This window comes from Pristis pectinata, chromosome 9 (genome assembly GCF_009764475.1).
Source record: "Pristis pectinata isolate sPriPec2 chromosome 9, sPriPec2.1.pri, whole genome shotgun sequence".
NCBI classification, from domain to species: domain Eukaryota; kingdom Metazoa; phylum Chordata; class Chondrichthyes; order Rhinopristiformes; family Pristidae; genus Pristis; species Pristis pectinata.
The window spans coordinates 50,872,097-50,891,590 of record NC_067413.1 but is presented as its reverse complement, the minus strand read 5'-3'; the positions used below and the strand labels follow the sequence as shown (position 1 = coordinate 50,891,590).

General features: G+C 40.6%; 1 protein-coding gene across 2 annotated transcripts in view; it reads right to left on the bottom strand.

Annotated features, from left to right (window-relative positions):
- rims2a (regulating synaptic membrane exocytosis 2a) overlaps window positions 1-19,494 on the bottom strand; it is an 830,253-nt gene that overhangs the window by 596,615 nt on the left and 214,144 nt on the right. For both annotated transcript variants that reach the window (XM_052023914.1, XM_052023913.1), the window contains exon 4: window positions 12,582-12,792. In XM_052023914.1, coding sequence (XP_051879874.1) covers window positions 12,582-12,792 — 211 coding nt within the window. The remainder of the gene's footprint in view (window positions 1-12,581; window positions 12,793-19,494) is intronic.

Below are 19,494 nucleotides of genomic sequence, written 5' to 3'. Positions count from 1 at the left end.
CCCCAGCTGCCATTGAGGGGTCATAACTCCCATCATCAGTCCAGGACTTTAGATTATTAATGCAGTAATATGAACAGTTTGCTGCCATTAGAATACCATAATTGGAATTGTACTGAAATGATAGACGCTTGTCCACTGTGTTTATGTGTGAAGTATCTTACAGCAGTTTTCAGTCATTTCTCTTGCAATTGACAAGGACTAAAAATATATCAAAGTTTCTGGTAAATATTTCAGTGCTCAATTGTACTTCTGGTTAAAGATTATTTCAATGTCATATGTTGAACTCTACTCATCACCTGATACTAATTAAGGATCTCTGTCACTCTCCTCAGTGGTCACTGATCTAAAGACTAGAGAATTACATTGATTTCAGACCTTATTCCCTAAGCAACAGACGTAGTAGCATTCAAGGCAATATCAACTGCTTACAATACTGTAAAGTTATGTAAGAAAGGATGTAAATTCATTAGAGACACTTCAGCAAAGACTGATTATTAAACAAAGACCTGAAATGAATATTTATTTCAAATGAGAAAAGGTTGGAGAAATTAGGCCTGTATTTGCTAGAGTGTAAAAGAGAGTAAGAAGGGACAATTGAAATGTATAAAATCCCAAGGGGTTTTAACAAGGTGGATATCACGAGAATGTTTCCTCTTGTGGGAGAATATTAAACTGGGAGTTGCCATTCAAAAATAACGGGTCACCCACTTAAGGGAGAGAGGAGATTTTTTTTCCTCTTTCAGGGGGCCTTGAGTCTTTGCAACTCTCTTCCTCAAAAGGGAAAATATTGTTAAGCCAGAGGTAATAGATTCTTGGTAAACTAAGGAATGCTAATTGACTGATAGTAAGCAGGAATACAGAGTTGAGGTTACAATTAGATCAGCCACATTGTTAATGAATAGTCGGGTAAGCTTGAGGGACAGAGTGCTCTACTCCTGCTCCTAATTCATATGTTTGTCATTGCTGGAATCATGACCAGTGATATAGGTGTGTACTTGCTGCTCTGTGGTATCGTCATATTCTAAGAGCCAGATTTTCTGCAATTATACGACATATGAGGATGTCCTATGATTCATCTTTATAGAGCAGAGCAATTAGGTGTTGAATGCCTAAATTGTGTCTTTAAAAGAGCATGAAGTAACTAATTCTTGCAATCAAATTATTAAAGATGCAAAAGATTTCACAACACTATTTGAAGAGCTGTAGATGTTCAACATTGTTATAAGAGCAAGATTTTTTTAGTTAGTTATTGACTCCCACTATGGGATCTTGCAGTATGAAAAATGGCTATCAGAGCTCCTTAAAATGAAGTGGTAGCAACACTTCAAAAAAATAATTGTTGACAAGTAAATCAGACATTCTGGCCATGGCATATGAATATAATTAAAAAAGAAAAATCTGCAGATGCTGGAAATTTGAAATCAAACAGGACATGCTGGAGATACTCTGAGGGTCAGGTAGCAGACAGAAAAACAGACTGATGGTACTTCATTTCTCCACAGATGCTGCCTGATGTGCTGAGTATTTTCCCCATTTTCTGTTTTTATATAAAAGTAAGTTCCTTCTATAATCTAGAAAAACATAGTTACACAGGAGTTTGACTCAATGCTGACTGCATGCTTTAAAAGAAATAAATACAAGATACTTACTCATAAATCACATAAAGAACCCAGAAGAATGCAATGAATTAATATGAGAAAATGATGATAAGGAGCATAATCAATTACTTGAACCTTAGGAGTAAATGGTATTGGTATTAGTTTTAGTTTATTATTGTGACTTGCACCAAGGTACAGCGAAAAACTTGTCTTGCATACCATTCATACAGATCAATTCATTACACAGTGCATTGAGGTAGTACAGGGTAAAAACGATAACAAAATACAGAATAAAGTGTCACAGCTACAGAGGAAGTGCAGTCAGGTAGACAATAAGGTTCAAGGTCATAACAAGGTAGATTGTGAGGTCAAGAGTCCATCTCATCGTATAAGGGAACCGTTCAATAGTCTTATAGCAGTGGGATAGAAGCTGTCCTTGAGCCTGGTGGTATGTGCCCTCAGGCTCCTGTATCTTCTGCCTGATGGGAGAGGGGAGAAGAGAGAATATCCCCCAGGGGTGAGGTCTTTGATTATGCTAACTGCTTCACCAAGGCAGTGAGAGGTATAGACAGACTGGGCTGTGTCCACAATTCTCTGCAGTATCTTGCCATCCCAGGCAGAGCAGTTGCCATACCAAGCCATCATGCATCAGATAGGATGCTTTCTTCGGTGCATTGATAAAAGTTGGTGAGTGTCAAAGGGGACATGCCAAATTTCTTTAGCCTCCTGAGGAAGTGGAGGTGCCAGTGAGCTTTCTTGGCTGTGGCATCTATGTGGTTGGACTGGGACAGGCTATTGGTGACGTTCATTACTAGGATCTTGAAGCTCTCAACCCTCTCAACCTCAGCACCATTGATGTAGACAGGTGCATGTACACTGCCCCCTTTCCTGAAGTCAATGACCAGCCCTTTTGTTTTGTTGACATTGAGGGAAAGGTTTTTGTCATGACACCATTCCATTAAGCTCTCTATCTCCTTCCTGTACTCCGACTCATCATTATTTGAGATATGGCCCACTACAGTGGTATCATCTGCAAACTTGTAGATGGAGTTAGAGCAGAATCTGGCCACACAGCCATGAGTATATAGGGAGTAGAGTAGAGGGCTGAGGACGTAGCCTTGTGGAGCACCAGTGTTGAGAATAATCGTGCCGGAGGTGTAAAATGTGATGTACTTCTGTGTACAAGTAGAACAGCTGATGTAGTAACTATCAGGGGAATTCATTTCTTTCTAAAGCTGGCAACATTCCAAATCTGATTCTTCTTGATCATTTGTTCATGAATAAAACGCACAGGCAAGCCAAGGAACAATGTATCATCGTTATTGCTTGTCAACATCAGGAGAAGTACTGGGGCAAAATCAATGCCTGTCTGTTACTTGCTGTTTTAATACCCTGAGGACTTTGGAGACTTCCAAGGAGATGTGGTTGTTTGAAGAAGTCCTGGCTGGTTTTGAAACAACTCTATGATATGCGTAAGATGGCATAGTGACAGAACTTTATCTAAACAAATAACCACATCAAATGATGTGAAACACTGTACCCTTCTCTGTTCTTATTCCAGGCATTGGATGCTTCAACAAAGGAGCTTTAAGTGACACTTTAGAAATGAATGGGAAAATTGCTAAATCTATCCAGACTGAATATTGGCTAATGTCTTTAAATGAAGAACATACTTCACGTGCTCCTTAATGTTAAACCCCTTCAAAGTATTTCTCATGTAAGCAAATGATATATTAAAAATATTACTTCTATATTTAATTCCATCTTAAATACTTCCAGCTGGAGGTAAATTTGAAGTAAATCCAAGCTGACAGTCCAGGACACCAATGGGGGCACTGTCAGAGGGGCCAGGTTTCAGTGAGCTATTGAACAAAAGGCCCTGTTTGCCTTCTCTTTGAAGAAGAACAGAAGAATTATCCCTGGTATTCTGGCAATATTTATTCCTTACTCTACATTGCAGAAGAACAACTGTCTACAAATCAGATAGAGTGGCACTATTTATGTATAATTGTTGCATAAAATATATGTAACCCACATGGTACCACACTAGTGATCACTTCCAAGTGAAATTCTGCCCATTGGGAAAATGGACAGGACACTCCCGTATGATATTTTTTCTGGTGTCAGACATGCATCTAATAACATCACCTCATGAAAAGCCCATTTCTGCCCTCAGTAACATAAAATGGAGATTTAGATGGTCACAGTACAACTTGGAGTAACTACTCTATGCTATTGCATTAACCTTTATTTAAAGGGACACTCTGCTAACACCAATAGACTTAACTGGGTAGATTCAGAACTCACTGCAAACACCTTCTAAAATCCATAGAGTGTGGTTAGGTTAATGAAGAGCGCTTCCTCCAGCATTTAGCTGTGAGATGATCAATGGGAATCTCAGTGGTGACACAGCTGGCACCAGTCATTTGCTGGTGGCATTGTTTTGGCAATCACTTGCCATGTTGGGTGAACTAAAGATCTCAGAACAAGAGGTAAAGGCATACTCATCAATGAAAAGCCTACTACCACAGAGTACTGATTAACAAAGTACTTGCAGGATAAGGTTTTCCTTGGACATCATTATGGATATGTGAAATGCCATGGGAACACTTTCAACCATGGTCTTGTGCCTGGTCTCTTCTCTCAGTGAAGGTCAAGGTCAACATTGACACTGAGCCTCCTCATTATAAGATCTTCAGCTGCAGCACATGTCTTCTCCTGTGTACAGGCAGGCAATAACTGTACTCATGTGTCCATGATGGTTCCCACTGGTAACCCAAACTACCTCAAAGTTCAGGCAGCTGTTGATCATGAGAAGAATTTCCTGATGGTGGATGCAAAGCACACAATACCTTAGTCTACAGGGAGACCAAACTGGACAGGTGTTTCCCATGGCCAGCACTGCCTAGACTGATAGATACTGGGGTACAAGGCTACCCTCCACTGCTCTGGCTACACACACCGACTTACGGCCTGACTGCATCTGCTCTGTGCCAATACAATGAGAACCAGACAAGTAGCAGAATCATGGTAGAAAAAGCTGGTGGTCTTCTTAAAATGAGATTTCAATACAGCAGCCATCTTGAGATACTCTGGAGAATTGGCTCAGCAAATGCAAAGACTTTGTCATGGTGTGCTGCATGCTGCACATTGTAACAGTCTGAAGACACCAGCCAGTGCTGGAGGAAGAGCAGCCAGCAGAGCCTGAAGGTAAAACACTGGCAGGAGTGCATCAGGGCCAAAACAAACAGATGGCAGAGAAGCCTACTGGAGGAGAAATCCAATCATTTCACCTCCAAGCGGTGGACAAGGGTGGCATGGGATGCATGAGCAATGAGGCACTCCCTCACAGAGAGATGCTTCTCACACTAAGCCGACTAAATCACGGTCCCTAACTCAAACAACATTATCCTCTCCAGACATCAACAATGTTCTCCAATAGCCAAGAGCTATGTTGTTTCAATTAAACAGACATCATAATCTTACTCAAGCAAAAACACATCTGCTGAAGGAACTCAGCTGATCAGGCAGCATCTTTGGGGGCAAAGGGATAGTCCACATTTTGGTCAAGATCCTGCCCTGATGCAGAGTCTCAATTCAAAATGTCAGCTCTCCCTTTGCCTGCACAGATGCTGCCTTACCCACTGAGTTCCACCAGCAGCTGAAGATCCCATCATCTGCAGTCTCTTGTGTCTTCATAATTGTTCTCATCTTCCTTTGCAGAACCGCCTGCACTTATCATAGCACATTAATGAAGTAATCCCTGATATAATTACTGATCTAGCTTGGTACAACTGACTTCAATGGTGTGTAGTTCACCCTAACATAATTTTTGAGCATGCAAAATTTATTATTTAATTCTCACACCTGAAAGAGGCAGCTGAAGCCACTTCTTGTCATACTCTTCCTATGGTGATGCTGGCTGTTCTTTTGGTTTCCTTGGTACTCAGGACCTGCTTTCCAGCATGCACCTCTTATAAAGGCTTACATGTCCCTTTAATTGAAACAGGAAGCCTTCTCCTTCTCTCCTGCAGCCTTTCTTTCCTCCATGGCATACACAATAGGACTGCCACAGGGCACATGTCTTAAGGGCACACATGTGTCTGCCCCTCTCAGATAGGTGTACAGCAAGTTGTCAGAACAGAGTTTAATTCAATCTGGTCCGGTTGGCAATTTCACAGATCTTGCTTTAAAGCATATTTTTGAGTGTAAACCATCAGTGAACTATTCCTAACGTCTTTTTGGCGAATTTGACAAATTTTGATGAGGGATCCAATTAGACATAAACACTAGATAGATCAAAAAAAACCCAACAAAATCCAATTTATAGGCAGGAATATCTGGTCGTTACTACATTTGTGTCCATTGTGTAGAAATGAGCCACCACGTTTTCCATGTTACACCAGTAAGTACACTTCCAAAGAAAATAACTTGCTGTAAAGCACTTGGGATGTGAAAAGTGCCACGAAAACATATAGTTTTCTTCATACATTCAATGGTGGATGGTTAGATTTGTTTATTTCTTTTTTACAGGACAACAGAGCCACAGAATCAAAAAAGGTTTTTTAGCACAAGAGGTGGTCATTCCGCCCACTGAATCTGTGCTGGCCTTATTCAAGAGCAATTGACTACTCATTCCACACTTCCTAGCTCGGAGAACATTTTCCTTTCATGTAATTTTCCGGTTTCCTTGTGAATGCCATAATTGAATCTCCCTCACTACCACCCCCAGCAATGCATTCCAGATCCTAAACACTCCCTGTGTAAAAAAAAATGTCCTCATGTCACTTTTGATTCTTTTGCCACGTGTTTATTCTATATTAACTGGTTCTTTACCCTTCCACCAATAGGAACAGCCTCTCTTTATCTACTCTATCTTCATGATCTCATCACAATCTCCTCTATTCCAGAGAGAAGAACTTTATTTTTTTCCAAATCTGTCTTAGTAACTAAAGCCTCACTTTGGTAAATCTCATCTGCACCCTCTCCAAATCCTTCAAATCTTGCCTACAATGTAATGCCAGAAATAGGCACATGTGCTGTGGCTGAACTCATGTTATTTGGAGGTTCATTTGTAAAAACGAGGATCCCATTTTTTTTAAAGAAACAGTTTTCTCAACCTGCCCTGCCACTTTCAATGATTTATGCACACACACTCTCAGACCTCTATATTCCTGTATCCCATTGAGAATTGTGACCTCTGTCATATGTTGTCTATCTTCACGCTTCTCATGGAAATCTAACTTATTACATTTTTATTTGTTTAATTTCATTTGCTATGTCTTTATTATTCCACCAGTTTCTCTCTTTCTTCTTGGCCCATTTTACCAGATTTGGAAACTATGTCCTCTATAACCAAATCCAAGTCATTAACATAAATTAGAAAAAAGCAGTGATTCTAATACTAATCACTCAGGAACACTACTCTGTTCTTACCTTCAACCCAAAAAAGTAACAATTCTCAACTACTCTCTGCTTCCTGTCACCTAGCCAAGTTTCTGTCTATGCTGCTACCATCTCTTTTATTCCACTGGCTTCAATGCTGACAATACACCTATTATGTGCAGTTTATCAAACTCTTTTTGCATTTGCTTTATCATACCAACGACACTTCCTCCATCACCAACTCTGCTATCTCATCAAAAAACTCCATCTAATTAGTTGATCACCATTTGCCTTTAACAAATCTATGCTGCCTTTCCATAATCAATCCACACTTGTCCAAGTGACTACTAATTCTGAACTGACTATTATAAAAAATATCCCACCACCGAAGTTAAATTGAATGGTGTCCAGTTGCCAAGTTTATGTTTATGGTTTATGACTGAAATATTAGGAGAATGGAATGGGGTCCTCAGAGGAAGCAGGGTGGAAGAAACATAGACAAGATAGCTATGGGAGTCCATACGCTTGCAATGGATACTAGTTGCTAACATTCTCTGAAACAGAGAACTCTGGAAAGGAAAGGGAAGAGCTCGGAATGTCCAGGTAAAAGTGAGAGCAGTGTGGAGCAACACCAGTAATATATTGGGAAAACGAAATGAAGGAGGGGCTGAAGTAGGGTTGAAACAAGGAATGTTCTACATATCCTATCAAGTCAAAAACAATATTACTTTTAAATCTGATGTTTTGTTTTAAGCTCAGAGGGCAGCTAAGACCTCACTAAATAGTTATACAGACTAGAGCTTAGCTAAGTAGCCCACTTCCATGGATGTTGTTACTACGTCTTCAAAAAGACTATGGTATATTTTTTCATAAGTCCTGCTAGTTAAAGTTAAAGCCTGTTGAATTGAAGTCAAATTACTTCCCCTGGGAAGGAAACTGGCTGAGCAGTGGGGGATAGAGAGTAGGGTGCTGGGGAAAGTACATGTTGGCAGCATCATTGTTGGAGCCACAACCATATTTACGAAAGCCTTTGATGGAAAAGTCATGTATCGAAATTTGCTGATTGCTGGCATAGCGGTGTAAGAGTATACATTAAATCAATTTATTATATAGAGATTAATACATTAAGTGAATTGTGCAAATAGATTTCAATGTGGGCAAATATGAATATAACACTTTGGATCTGAAAAGAAGAGGACAGTCTAGGTGGTGCAGGCTAGTAGCAGTAGAGATTCAATGAGATTCACGTGTACATTGATATTAAAATGTAATGGGATATATCATAATCTTCTCAAAAAGGCAAGGGGAAAGAGGAATTTTATGCACAAAACGTCTCGGTTGCAAAAGGGCAGGAACTATGTCGAACCTTGGAACATACACAAGTAATATTTTGGCCTTAGAATGAGTGCAGTGTAGATGCAGCATACCAGGAAAACTTGCATAAAATACATCAAAGGTGAAAAAGGTTCCAACAAGATTCCACAATCAAACACATATTCCCCTCTCCTCCCTTCTCAGCATTTTGTCAGGATCTCTGCCTTCGCAATTCCCTTTTCCGCTTTTTTGCCCCTGCCTACCACTCCCTATCTTGAAGAACTTTCCGATGCAATTGCAGGAGGTGCAACACCTGCCCTTTTACCTCTTCCCTTCTTACCATCCAGGGACCCAAACAGTCTTTCCAGGTGAAGCAGTGATTCACTTGCACTTTTTCCAATCCAGTGTACTGCATTCGGTGTTCCCAACATGGCCTCCTCTACAGTGGAGAAACCAAGTGTAGAGTGGGTGGAGCAACAGCATTTAGCCCACATGAAGGATCCTGAGTTTCCAGCTACCCGCTATTTTAATTTACCATTCCATTCCAACTCTAGCCTTTCTGTTTGTGGTCTCCTGCGCCGTTACAATGAAACACAATACAAGCTTGAGGAACAACATCTCATCTTCTTCTGGGCACATTGTAGCTTTCAATGTCTACTTTTCTAACGTCAGACAACATAGTCTTTCTTCCTATCTATACTTCCACATAACATCCTCTTTTCGTTTCCTTTCTGTGTATAGTTTACCCAGTTGAACATGTCCCAATATGCCAGAACCACTGACAACAAATTAAACAGCCATAGTAACTTAACTTTATCTCACCCACTACACGTCTTCACTCTATCAGAGGAATTCCCTTTGTTCTGCCCACATTTTGCTGCTACCGAGACTAACTTATTTCTGTCTTTCTCAGGTCTGATGTAAAGGTTCCTCATCTGAAACATTAACTGATTGTCTTTCCACTGATGTTGCTTGACCTGCTTCTGTGGAAAGAGAAAACGAAGAATGCTGAAAAAAAACTGATTCTGTTTCTTTCTAATCCCACACTCATAAGTCTAGCCTCTCACACAAGTGCCCACCACCTTACCATTAATAGTTTATTACGCAGACCTAGAAGCCTCATGTGCTGAATAACAGTCCCCGTTAAGCCACTTCGACTTATCCTACCACAGGCACTCCCTTTGTTCTGCACATCCTTCCCCCCACCTTCCCTCCTACTGAAAGCCAGCTTGCATCTCTCTCCATCACGGTTCTGATGAAGTATTGCAGCAGGAAACATTGGCTGTTTCTCTTTCCACAGATGCTGTCTGATCTGCTGAGCTTTTCCAGCATTTTCTGCTTTTGTTACATAAAATACCATTGTATTCTCTAGAATTTAGAAAGCTAGTGTGTGATTTGATTGTTTTTAATTCCAAATATTAAGCAGAACTAACAGGGTACATTGAAAGTATGTCTCCTCACTATGAAGCCTGGAATCATGCAGTTCACTGTTGGGAGTGAAGTGGAAGGGCAGTTTTGGTATCATCTAAAGCTCAGAACCAGGTCTTTCTGGAATGAAATTAGGGCACTTACTTATGGTGAGGGAATATTGAAACTTGCATCCACTTGAAACTTGCAATTGATCTAGGTCTACTGTTGATCTTAAATCTGAGACTAATTTCTTTTTTATTGTAGAATATGAGGAGGTAATATAAAAAAAAATTAAGCCAGGATCTCACTGAATAATGGTACATTCCACGGCCCAGCTCAGTAGCTCACTCTATTCCTATATTCCTACTGAGAAAATTCAGAAATGGGATTGATAGATTCTTGTGCACAGAATCAAGAGATATGGTGATAAGATGAGAAAACAGAGATAATATAGAATTTCAACATGCTCTTATTGAATGGTAAAACTGGCTTGTGCACCCAATTTCAGCTCCATTTTCATTTATTGTCTTCAGTGTGTAATTGGCCCACTAAATGTACACTAAAATTCTCTGCCAGTGATCTTTCTTCCTGGCCTCAATGCAATCTCTGTTAAAAATGGGTACTATCATGTCTTCATGCAAGTCAGATACCTCATCACTTTGCATGTACACAGTGAAATCTTTCCACTTAGCACAAATGTTGGAAAGAAAAAAAAAGAGGCAGGTTGATGATGAATCTTTTAGTCATGATTTAGATACAAACAATGTTTGTCCCAGACTTACAGCATGCAGGTTCCTCCATCATTATGAAGGGAAATATTTGGCTCTTTGCATCTTATTCACCTACATGAAACATCTTGTTGATTCAGTGTGTCACTTCTGTGGTCTGCAGTTGCTAACATTTTATATACTTTCATCATGTTGAAGACACTGACAAGCTGAAACTTACTCAAATGTGCCTCCAATTTATTTAATCCCCTCAGATCCTAAAACTTCAAATCTTCAAAATACTAAAGTAGTGAAATTCAACTCTAATGTTGGCACGGTACCAGTTTAAACTTTGCCTGATATTCAACTGAATTACTTCCCTGAAACATTTTCATGGACCATCTGTAAAACTGGTAACAAGCATTTCAGAAGACGAATGAGATAATTAGTAATTTTCAGAATCGAGAGAATAATTTTTAGACATGATATAATTGGAACTATCTAGCAAATTGAACTGATTTTTATTTTATTATGCAGGTTTTACTTTATTTTGTTTTACTTTCTTTGCATTAACCACTGTTAATTAGGTTTGGCAGAGGTTTGGTGCTGTGTGAATGTTATCTGACTTTCAATTTCATTGATGACTTTCAATTTCAAATCTTAATATGCTGCTCTAAAATTAATAACCATAAACCCCAACATGGTAGTGGATAGTACATGGAGTCTATAATGTGGCATCCTCCCAGTCTGAGCCTGGCATTGCTGAGAGCAACTTGCTCTTGGACCACACTCTCATCCATACGCGCTAGTACAGCCACGTATCACTCCACTGCTATTGCTGTGGTCTGTCTGAGGCAAGTGCCCATTATTGTCATATTGACCCAGTAACAGCGGTAAATGCATGGAGAATACCTAGGATGGTTACGTACAAGTTTCTTTACATCTTGCCAAATACAGGTACCTAGATCCCATTGTTCAAACCCAGATCCCAAGTTTTGCCAAATCTGCTCATTTAGTTGCAATGCTAATTTGGCTACATGGTTTTCTTCTTAAGTAAGATGGCATATAAAGTTGGTTTGTTGTCACGTCAATAGTGTGTAATGATTTTAAATTATTTTAGGAGGTTTGTACAGGACAAATAGAAGGAACAAAGATTGCACATGTACTTTGGCATCTGCACAGTCTGCCTTTGACATTTGGAAATACAGATGTTCAAAAGCCCCTGCACCAAATCGTTCAACATAATCAAGAAAGATCATTATTCTCAATGTTATTGTACTGATTTGGAAGCTGGTGTATGAATTCTTGAAATGGTTTAAAAGTTAAACATTGTGTCCATCTAATAGTCAAGAAAAAAGACCAAAATTAGGAAACAACTTTGGTGGAGGGGATGAAATGAAAGTGTCTTGAAACATGGTTGCTCTTGAGATCCAGCCTCTGTAAAACTGTAGAACATAGAGATAATTTTAGAACATATTAAAATACTATAAACCCAGGAAAATAATCACGTGGGTATCACACTCAAATTTCTAGCTTACACTTGTTGAGGAAGGTTCAACCTCAGAAATTTCAAGTTTATGAAATTATCCTTTGTATTCAAATGAGAAATTATTTATGAAAATGTATGGCCAGCAGATTTATATTCGATATTGCCCAAATTCTAGATTCTGACTGTGAGGGCAGATACAAGATAAAGGAAAATGTAACAGAACATTGATTCATCACAAGCCCCGTTCACACTGTTCTTCACAAATATCTCAGCTGTATTGTTGGAAGAGATGTAGGAAGAAGTTTCTCATCCTCTTAGCTGGGGAGTGGTGCACGACAGGGGTAGATCATAAGAATGGAAAGGAGAAACCATAGAGGATTTGTAAAATTTGGTCATGATCAAACATAGCTTCAGAGAATAGTAAAAGATGGAAAATGAAGCCTATAAATTTTTTCACAAATTGAGGTCAAAAGGTCCAAAAACAACAAGCACCTGACTTGTACAGATTGCACTGGAAAATTACAATCTAAAAATAAAAGGTTAAAATTAGAACAGAGGATAAATATTAAATAAAGGAGGATGTTAATCTAAAAATGAGTTTAAGGTAATTAGAATCAGCAAACAATCCAAACATCAGTTATACAATTATCGTCAATTCAAAAGTGAAACTCATATTACCTTATTCGATCGCAGTGACACCCGTCCTCCACACCGAGCACAGAATTTTGTTTGGCAATATGAACAGATGTGGCCACAGCCATCGGCAAACTTGGTTTTGTGACAGATTCCACAGGTGGGTGCATCACTCTTCTGTTCCTGCTGTTGCTGTGCTTCATCACCCATCTTCTTTACCTGATCCTTATACATCTCAAACTGCTGGTGCAATTTCCTGCAGGTGGCAGAAGGATAAAAGAAGTCATTTTGTAGAAAGGAAATTAAATGGCGTTTATCTTATTTACAGTTCTCCTCTTATCTCTCCAGCTGCTACCAGGAAGTTAGCAGATTTTATAAGGCCCCATTCACTGATAGCCAAGTCTTAGCAGAATGCAATACTATAACAGCTTGCTTGCTTCCCATCAAAAAAAAACTGAGAAGTATCCCTTTAGGTTTGTGAATCAGTCAGTATTTAATAACTATTAAGTATCAGTTCTATTTGAAATTCTTCATGTATGTTCTATGGCCTCAGTTATTGCAACGTTTCCAATGAAGCAAAACAATTTATGTGAATAAGGAAATACTGCGAACCAAATGAAACAAAAACCTGGCCTGCCTTCATCTGATAATCTAATATTATCTATATTGTATTTTACACTTATTAAGTATGCAGAAAATGCAGTGCTTGAACAAAGGATGGACATTAAAAAGGTGATAGCAAGCAAAACTTATTCTACTTCCAAAATTATATATTGCCCATTATGTTACAGCAGTGATGCTGTCCTGCGCAATCATTTCAATACGGTGCTTTCAAAATATTGTTAAAACAGTCAGATTCTACATAATGAAGATGGGGGACTAAGGATTTTGTTCTGTCAGACTTTGTCCAGAAAATGAGGTCATCCCAGACTTGTTCCGTTCGAGAATCTTCAGCTAAGCGAATGTTGCCAGTTAAAGTATGTTAAAACAGCAACCTTGTGAAACATGTGCCCTGATAATGGATAATATAACATTGTTTTTTGCGCCACTATACAATTAAAAAATCAATTTTACCTGGAGTACACTATATCTGTGATCACTTCCAGGTCAAAATCATAGGAACTGTGAAATTCAATCCTGTATGATGTCATTCCTCATGCAATATTCCTTTTGGGCTATTGCAAGGAAACTTGGATCACATTGTCTTGGGTTGTCCTGGGACAACATGGTATCCTGGGATGCCTGCAAGTAAAATGCTTATCTAAATTCTTTTGCCCCTCCACTGCATTCCCATGTACCTTCATTGTAAATCTGTGGGGGTGTTACTTTCTGTCCCCAAGTGAGAATATGAGATCAGGTGTGGGCATTCTATATTGGTGCAGGAAGCGTGGCGACACTTGTGGGCTGCCCCCAGCACATTCTACGCAAAGATGCATTTCACTGTGTATTTCGATATATGTGTGACTAATAAAGATATCTTATCTTATCTTATCTTATCTTATCTTATCTTATCTTATCCTGGAGGTGCAGTTCCTTCCAGATTTTTCCCTGATCCCTACAATCTGCTTTTCCCTTTCTTAACCAGTCTTCTGACCCCGTCTTACCTAAATATTCCAATCCCTCCACTTCCCATGCCCTGCCAACATCATGCCATCCTGATTTCCTCCCCTCCCAGCCTCAGCTGCCATCCTGATCTACCAATCTCAGGTACTGTGTTGCCCAGGGTCCATAACCAATGACTGATGGTAAACTCAAAGACCCACATCTACTGCTCAGTCTTGTGGAAGTCAAATTTCTAAGCGGTGATTTCTCCGCAACCACCCTCCCTCCCCCCACAGTGTTACATATGGAGCCAAAAGGGAATATTTGTCCCAGCTCCAAGCAAGACTACAGCCTACTGCCAGACTGCAATCTCCATTACCCCGTCCACCACATATTCTTCACAATGCTGAGTGCTTAGCTCACACTACTGGCAAGAAATGGAAGTTCATCCTCTTCAACAGAACAATCAGCCTCCACAAGCATGACAAGCACTGACAGTTCAGACATACTGCACTGAAGCCCAAGCCTTGATTTTGAGTCAGTCTCAGTATTCTGATTTGATTTGCACAATGTTGGTCATGCACCTGAGAATGGGCTATAACCAGTTTTGATACAATCCCTCTACTTTCCCAAGCACCTTTGTAGTAAATATGTGGAGGTGTTTTTTTTAAATTCCTGGGTAAGAATATTATATCAGGTGTCTTTCTGGAGGTGCAGCTCCTTCCAGACTTCTCCAGTGAATAAGAAAAATTTAGAAATTCATTCTCTATCATATACATTAAATTCATAATTTATGGATACTTTCAGATGTCTCAAAAAGTCTCAATTTATGGATTATATTCTCTGTACAATATTGCTGAATTCAGTGGAACAACATTTCAGAAGAGAAGCACAAAGTACAACCAGTACAACATTGCTAAAACCCTGCTTAAATTGCAATTGTACAGACACTGTAGATTCCAATATATTCAGCCACTACTACAGTTTGTGAGCTGAGTCACTAGTCCACAGGCTAGCCCACACACTCCTTGCTCACCGACTTTCTCACACACACTAAACCTCACTGTTCTGGACAGTTAGTCTTGAAAGGAAAGAGAAAGATATGGCGGAGAAACAGCAGTAGTGCTACAAAAGGGGCAGGGGTGGGGGTGCATGGAGGGATCAGGGATCAATGTATGGGAAAAATGAGGAGGGGTGTGTTACAATGGACTGAGTGCCTGTGGAGATTTCTCGGGGTCAGATTGACTTGCTGGTGAAGGGAAATCGGCAGGACCTATCCCCAGCGCTGAATTCACTGTGGACTCCACCTTCCCCAGCCAGCTCACGAGAAGGAACAAAGCAGCCACGTCCATTCCCAGACTGGACCATCAGTGCCAAGTGCTGCTCCGCTCACTCTCTGAAGAATAACAGCTGACAGCTTAGCAAGGGCAGGAGCTATTTCTCAACATTATTATGAGAATGCAGAAATGTTTCCAAAAAGTATAAAATGGTTCACATACATTAAGTTGTTTCTCCATTCCCCCCCCCCCCACCCCGGAAACAAACCTGCATACAGATTTTACTGCTGTTCCTGTGGTTACTGTATATCACAGGACATACAGAGTTCATCATATGCAAATTTAAAACTCCTCAAAAGAAGTTGTAATTAAAATGAAAAGAAAGCAGGAGGCAGAGACTAAAGGGATATTATGTTCAGTTCAACACATTTACATTTTCACATTGCTGATAAAAGACACCTGTGCAACATCTCAAGAATCTTCCCACATTCTTTCATTGCAGTAGCTAACCACCCAAAATCCTGAAAGAAACTTCTGACATAGAGGTTCTCATTAGATAAATTCATGGAGAATTGAAATCTATGTATCTGATTTGCAGGGAGATAAGTAGATTCAAAGAGTTATACAACATGGAAATAGGCCCTTTGGCTCAATTCGTCCATGCCGACCAAGGTGCCGGTCTACATTAATCTTATATACCTGCATTAGGTCCATATTCCTCTTTTTTGTGTGGTTTTCATGCACCTGTCCAAATGTCCTTTAAACATTGTAAATGGACCTGCCTTTACCAATTCCTCTGGCAGCTTGATCCACATACCCACTACAGTCTTTGTGAAAAATTGCCCCTCAGATCCCTTTTAAATCCTCCCCCTTCACATTAAACCTGTGCCCTCTAGTTTTAGACTTCCCTATCCTTGAAAAAAGGATGATCTACTCTATCCATGCCCCTCATAATTTTATAAACCTTTAGAACGTCACTGCTTGGTGTCCTTCGCTTCAGGGAAAACCGTTACAGCTGATTCAATCTCTCCCTATAACTCAAACCCTCCAGTCTAGGCAACATTTCTGTGAATCTTTTCTGCACCCTCTTGAACTTAATCACATGCTTCCTATGGTATGGTGATATAGAATTGCATACAATACTCCATGCGTGGACTAATCAATGATTTGTACAATTGTAACATGACGTCCCAACTCCTATACTCAATGCCTTGGCCATTGAAGGCAAGAATACCATACACCTTCTTCACCACTCAGTCTACCTGTGTCACCACTTTCAGGGAACTATGTACTTGTAGCCCAAGGTCTCTGTGTTCTACAACACTCCCCAAGGTCCTATCATTCACTGCGTATGTCCTGACCTGGTTAAACTTTCCAAAATGCACCACTTCATACTTGTCCATGCTAAATTCCATCAGCCAGTCTCTTGTCCACTTTCCTACTTGATTTAGATCCTGTTATAACCTCAGACAACCTTCTTCATTGTCCACTACATCACCAATTTTGGTGTCATCTGCCGACTTACTAACCATGCACCCATATTCTCTTTGAAATCATTAATGTACTTGACAAACAACAAAGGACCCAGCACTGATCCCTGTGGCACATTGCTTGTTACAGGTCTCTAATCTGAAAAGCAACCCTCCACTACCACCTTCTGCTCTCTACCACTGAGCCAATTTTGCATCCAATTTGTGATCTCACCCTGAATCCCATATATTCTAACCTCCTAGACCTTGTTGAAGTCCATGAAGACAACATCTACTGCCCTGCCTTCATTCAACTTGGTCGCTTCTTCAAAAATACCCAATCAAAATCATGAGACATGATGTCCCACGAACAAATCATCTCAAATCAGTCCTTGCTTTTCCAAATGCAAATAAATCCTGTTCCTCAGAATCTCTTCCAGAAACTTTCCCACCACTGATGTGAGGCCCACTGGCCTACAGTTCCCTGGCTTGCCTTGCAGACTTTCTTAAATAGATGCACAACATTAGCCATCCTCCAGTCTTCCGGTACCTCAGCCATGGTTAATGAAGATGCAAAAAATCTCTGCCAAGGTCCCAGCAATCTCCTCTCTTGCTTCCCACAACATGCTACGATACATCTGGCCAGGCTCTGTGGAATCTATCTACCTTTCTGCACTCCAAGATGCCAACACCTGCTGTTTCTTAATGTCCATATGGTTCAGGATATCACTGCTCTCTTTCCTGAACTCAACAGTTTCCATGTCCTTCCCCACAGTAAATAGAGACAAATATTCATTTCAGATCTCACCCATATCCCATGGCTCCACACATAGATTACCACATTTGATATGCTAAAAAATCTTTTAGGATTCTCCTTTACCTTATCTACCAGGGATGTCTCATGTCCCCTCTTTGCCCTACTAATTTCCTTACATGTACTCCTACATCCTTTATATTCCTCAAGGGACCCACTTGGTCACAGCTGCCAATACCTGATGTACGCCTTCTTCTTTTTCCTGACCAGAGCCTCAATATCCCTAATCAGGCAGGGATCCTTAATCCTGTCAGCCTTGGCCTTCATTCTAACTGGAACATGTTGGCCCTGAACTCTTCCCATCTCATTTTTAAAAGCCTCCCACTTACCATAAGTCCCTTTACCTTCTAACAGCCTCACCCACTCAACCTTCTCAAGATCCTGTCTAATGCCATCAAGATTAGCTTTTCCCCAATTTAGGACCTTAACTTGTAGACTAGTCCTATCTTTTTCCAAGACTATCTTGAAATTAATAGAATTCTGGTCACCAGTCATAAAGCACTCCCCACACTGCCACATCAGCCATTTGTCCAGCCTCATTTCTAAAGAGGAGGTCCAGTGCAGCCCCTTTTTCTCACAGGCTGATCCACATATTGCTTCAGAAAACTTTCCTGGACATATTTAACAAATTCTGCCTCATCTAATCCCTCAGCTCTAAAACAGTCCCAGTCAACATTAGGGAAGTTGAAATCACTTACCATTAAAACTCGATTATTCCTATACCTATCTGCAATTTCTCTACCTATCTGCTCCTCTAATTCCTGCTGACTACTGAGGGACCTATGGTATAATCCCATCAAACTGATAACCCCTTTCTTATCTCTGAGTTCTACCCATATGGCCTTGCTGATTGCCCTGAAAATATCCTCTCTAAAGTACTGCTGTGATGTTCTCCCTAAACAATATTGCAACTTCCCCCTCCTCTCTTACCTCTACCATGTCAGAAGCATCTACACTCCAGAACACTGAGCTGCCAGACCTGTCCATCTCTCAACGATGTTTCCATAATAACTATAATATCACAATCCCATATGCTGATCTATGACCCAAATTCATCTGCCTTACCCATCAGCTTTCTTGCATTAACATAAATATAGCTCAGCCTATCAGACTTACCTCACTCTCTGTCCTGCCCCTACCTACTGGACGTCGCTCTGATCTCTATATTTACTTCATCTTTCTCATCTGTTACACTACTACCTTGCATCCCACCACCCACCCCCCCCCCCCCCACCACCCCACTTCCCAGCCAGACTGGTTTAAACACCCCTGAGTAGCTCTAGCAAATCTCCCCACCAGGATATTGGTCCCCCTTCAGTTCAGGTGCAAACTGCCCCTCTTGTATGGGTTAACTTTGCCCCAGAAGAGATCCCAATGTTTCAAGAAACTGAATCCCCCTCGTCTGCACCAGCTCTTTAGCCATGAATTAATTTGCCCTATCCTCCTATTCTTAGGTTGATTCTGGCTGCTCCCCTCCCCCTTGAGAATGTTCTGCAACTGCTCAGAGATGTCGATGATCCTGGCACCCAGGAGGCAACATAGCATCCTGAAGTCTCATTTATGGCCATGGAAGTTCCTTCCCTCCCCTCCCCCAAATGGTCGAGTCTCCTATCACTGCAGCGCTCCTCAACTCCTCCCTCCCCTGCTGTGCAACCCCTGTCGTGGTTCCAAAGACCTGGCTGCTGCTGCTCTCCCCTGAAAGCATCCCCCAACAATAGAAAGAACAAGAATGCACTTAACATATTAACTCCAAGGGACACCCTCCCCCCCCAAGGTCAAATGGTTACATGTGATATCTGCACAGAACGTTAGATTGCATTTCCATCAGCAGGACTGTATCCAACTTGCTGTTAATG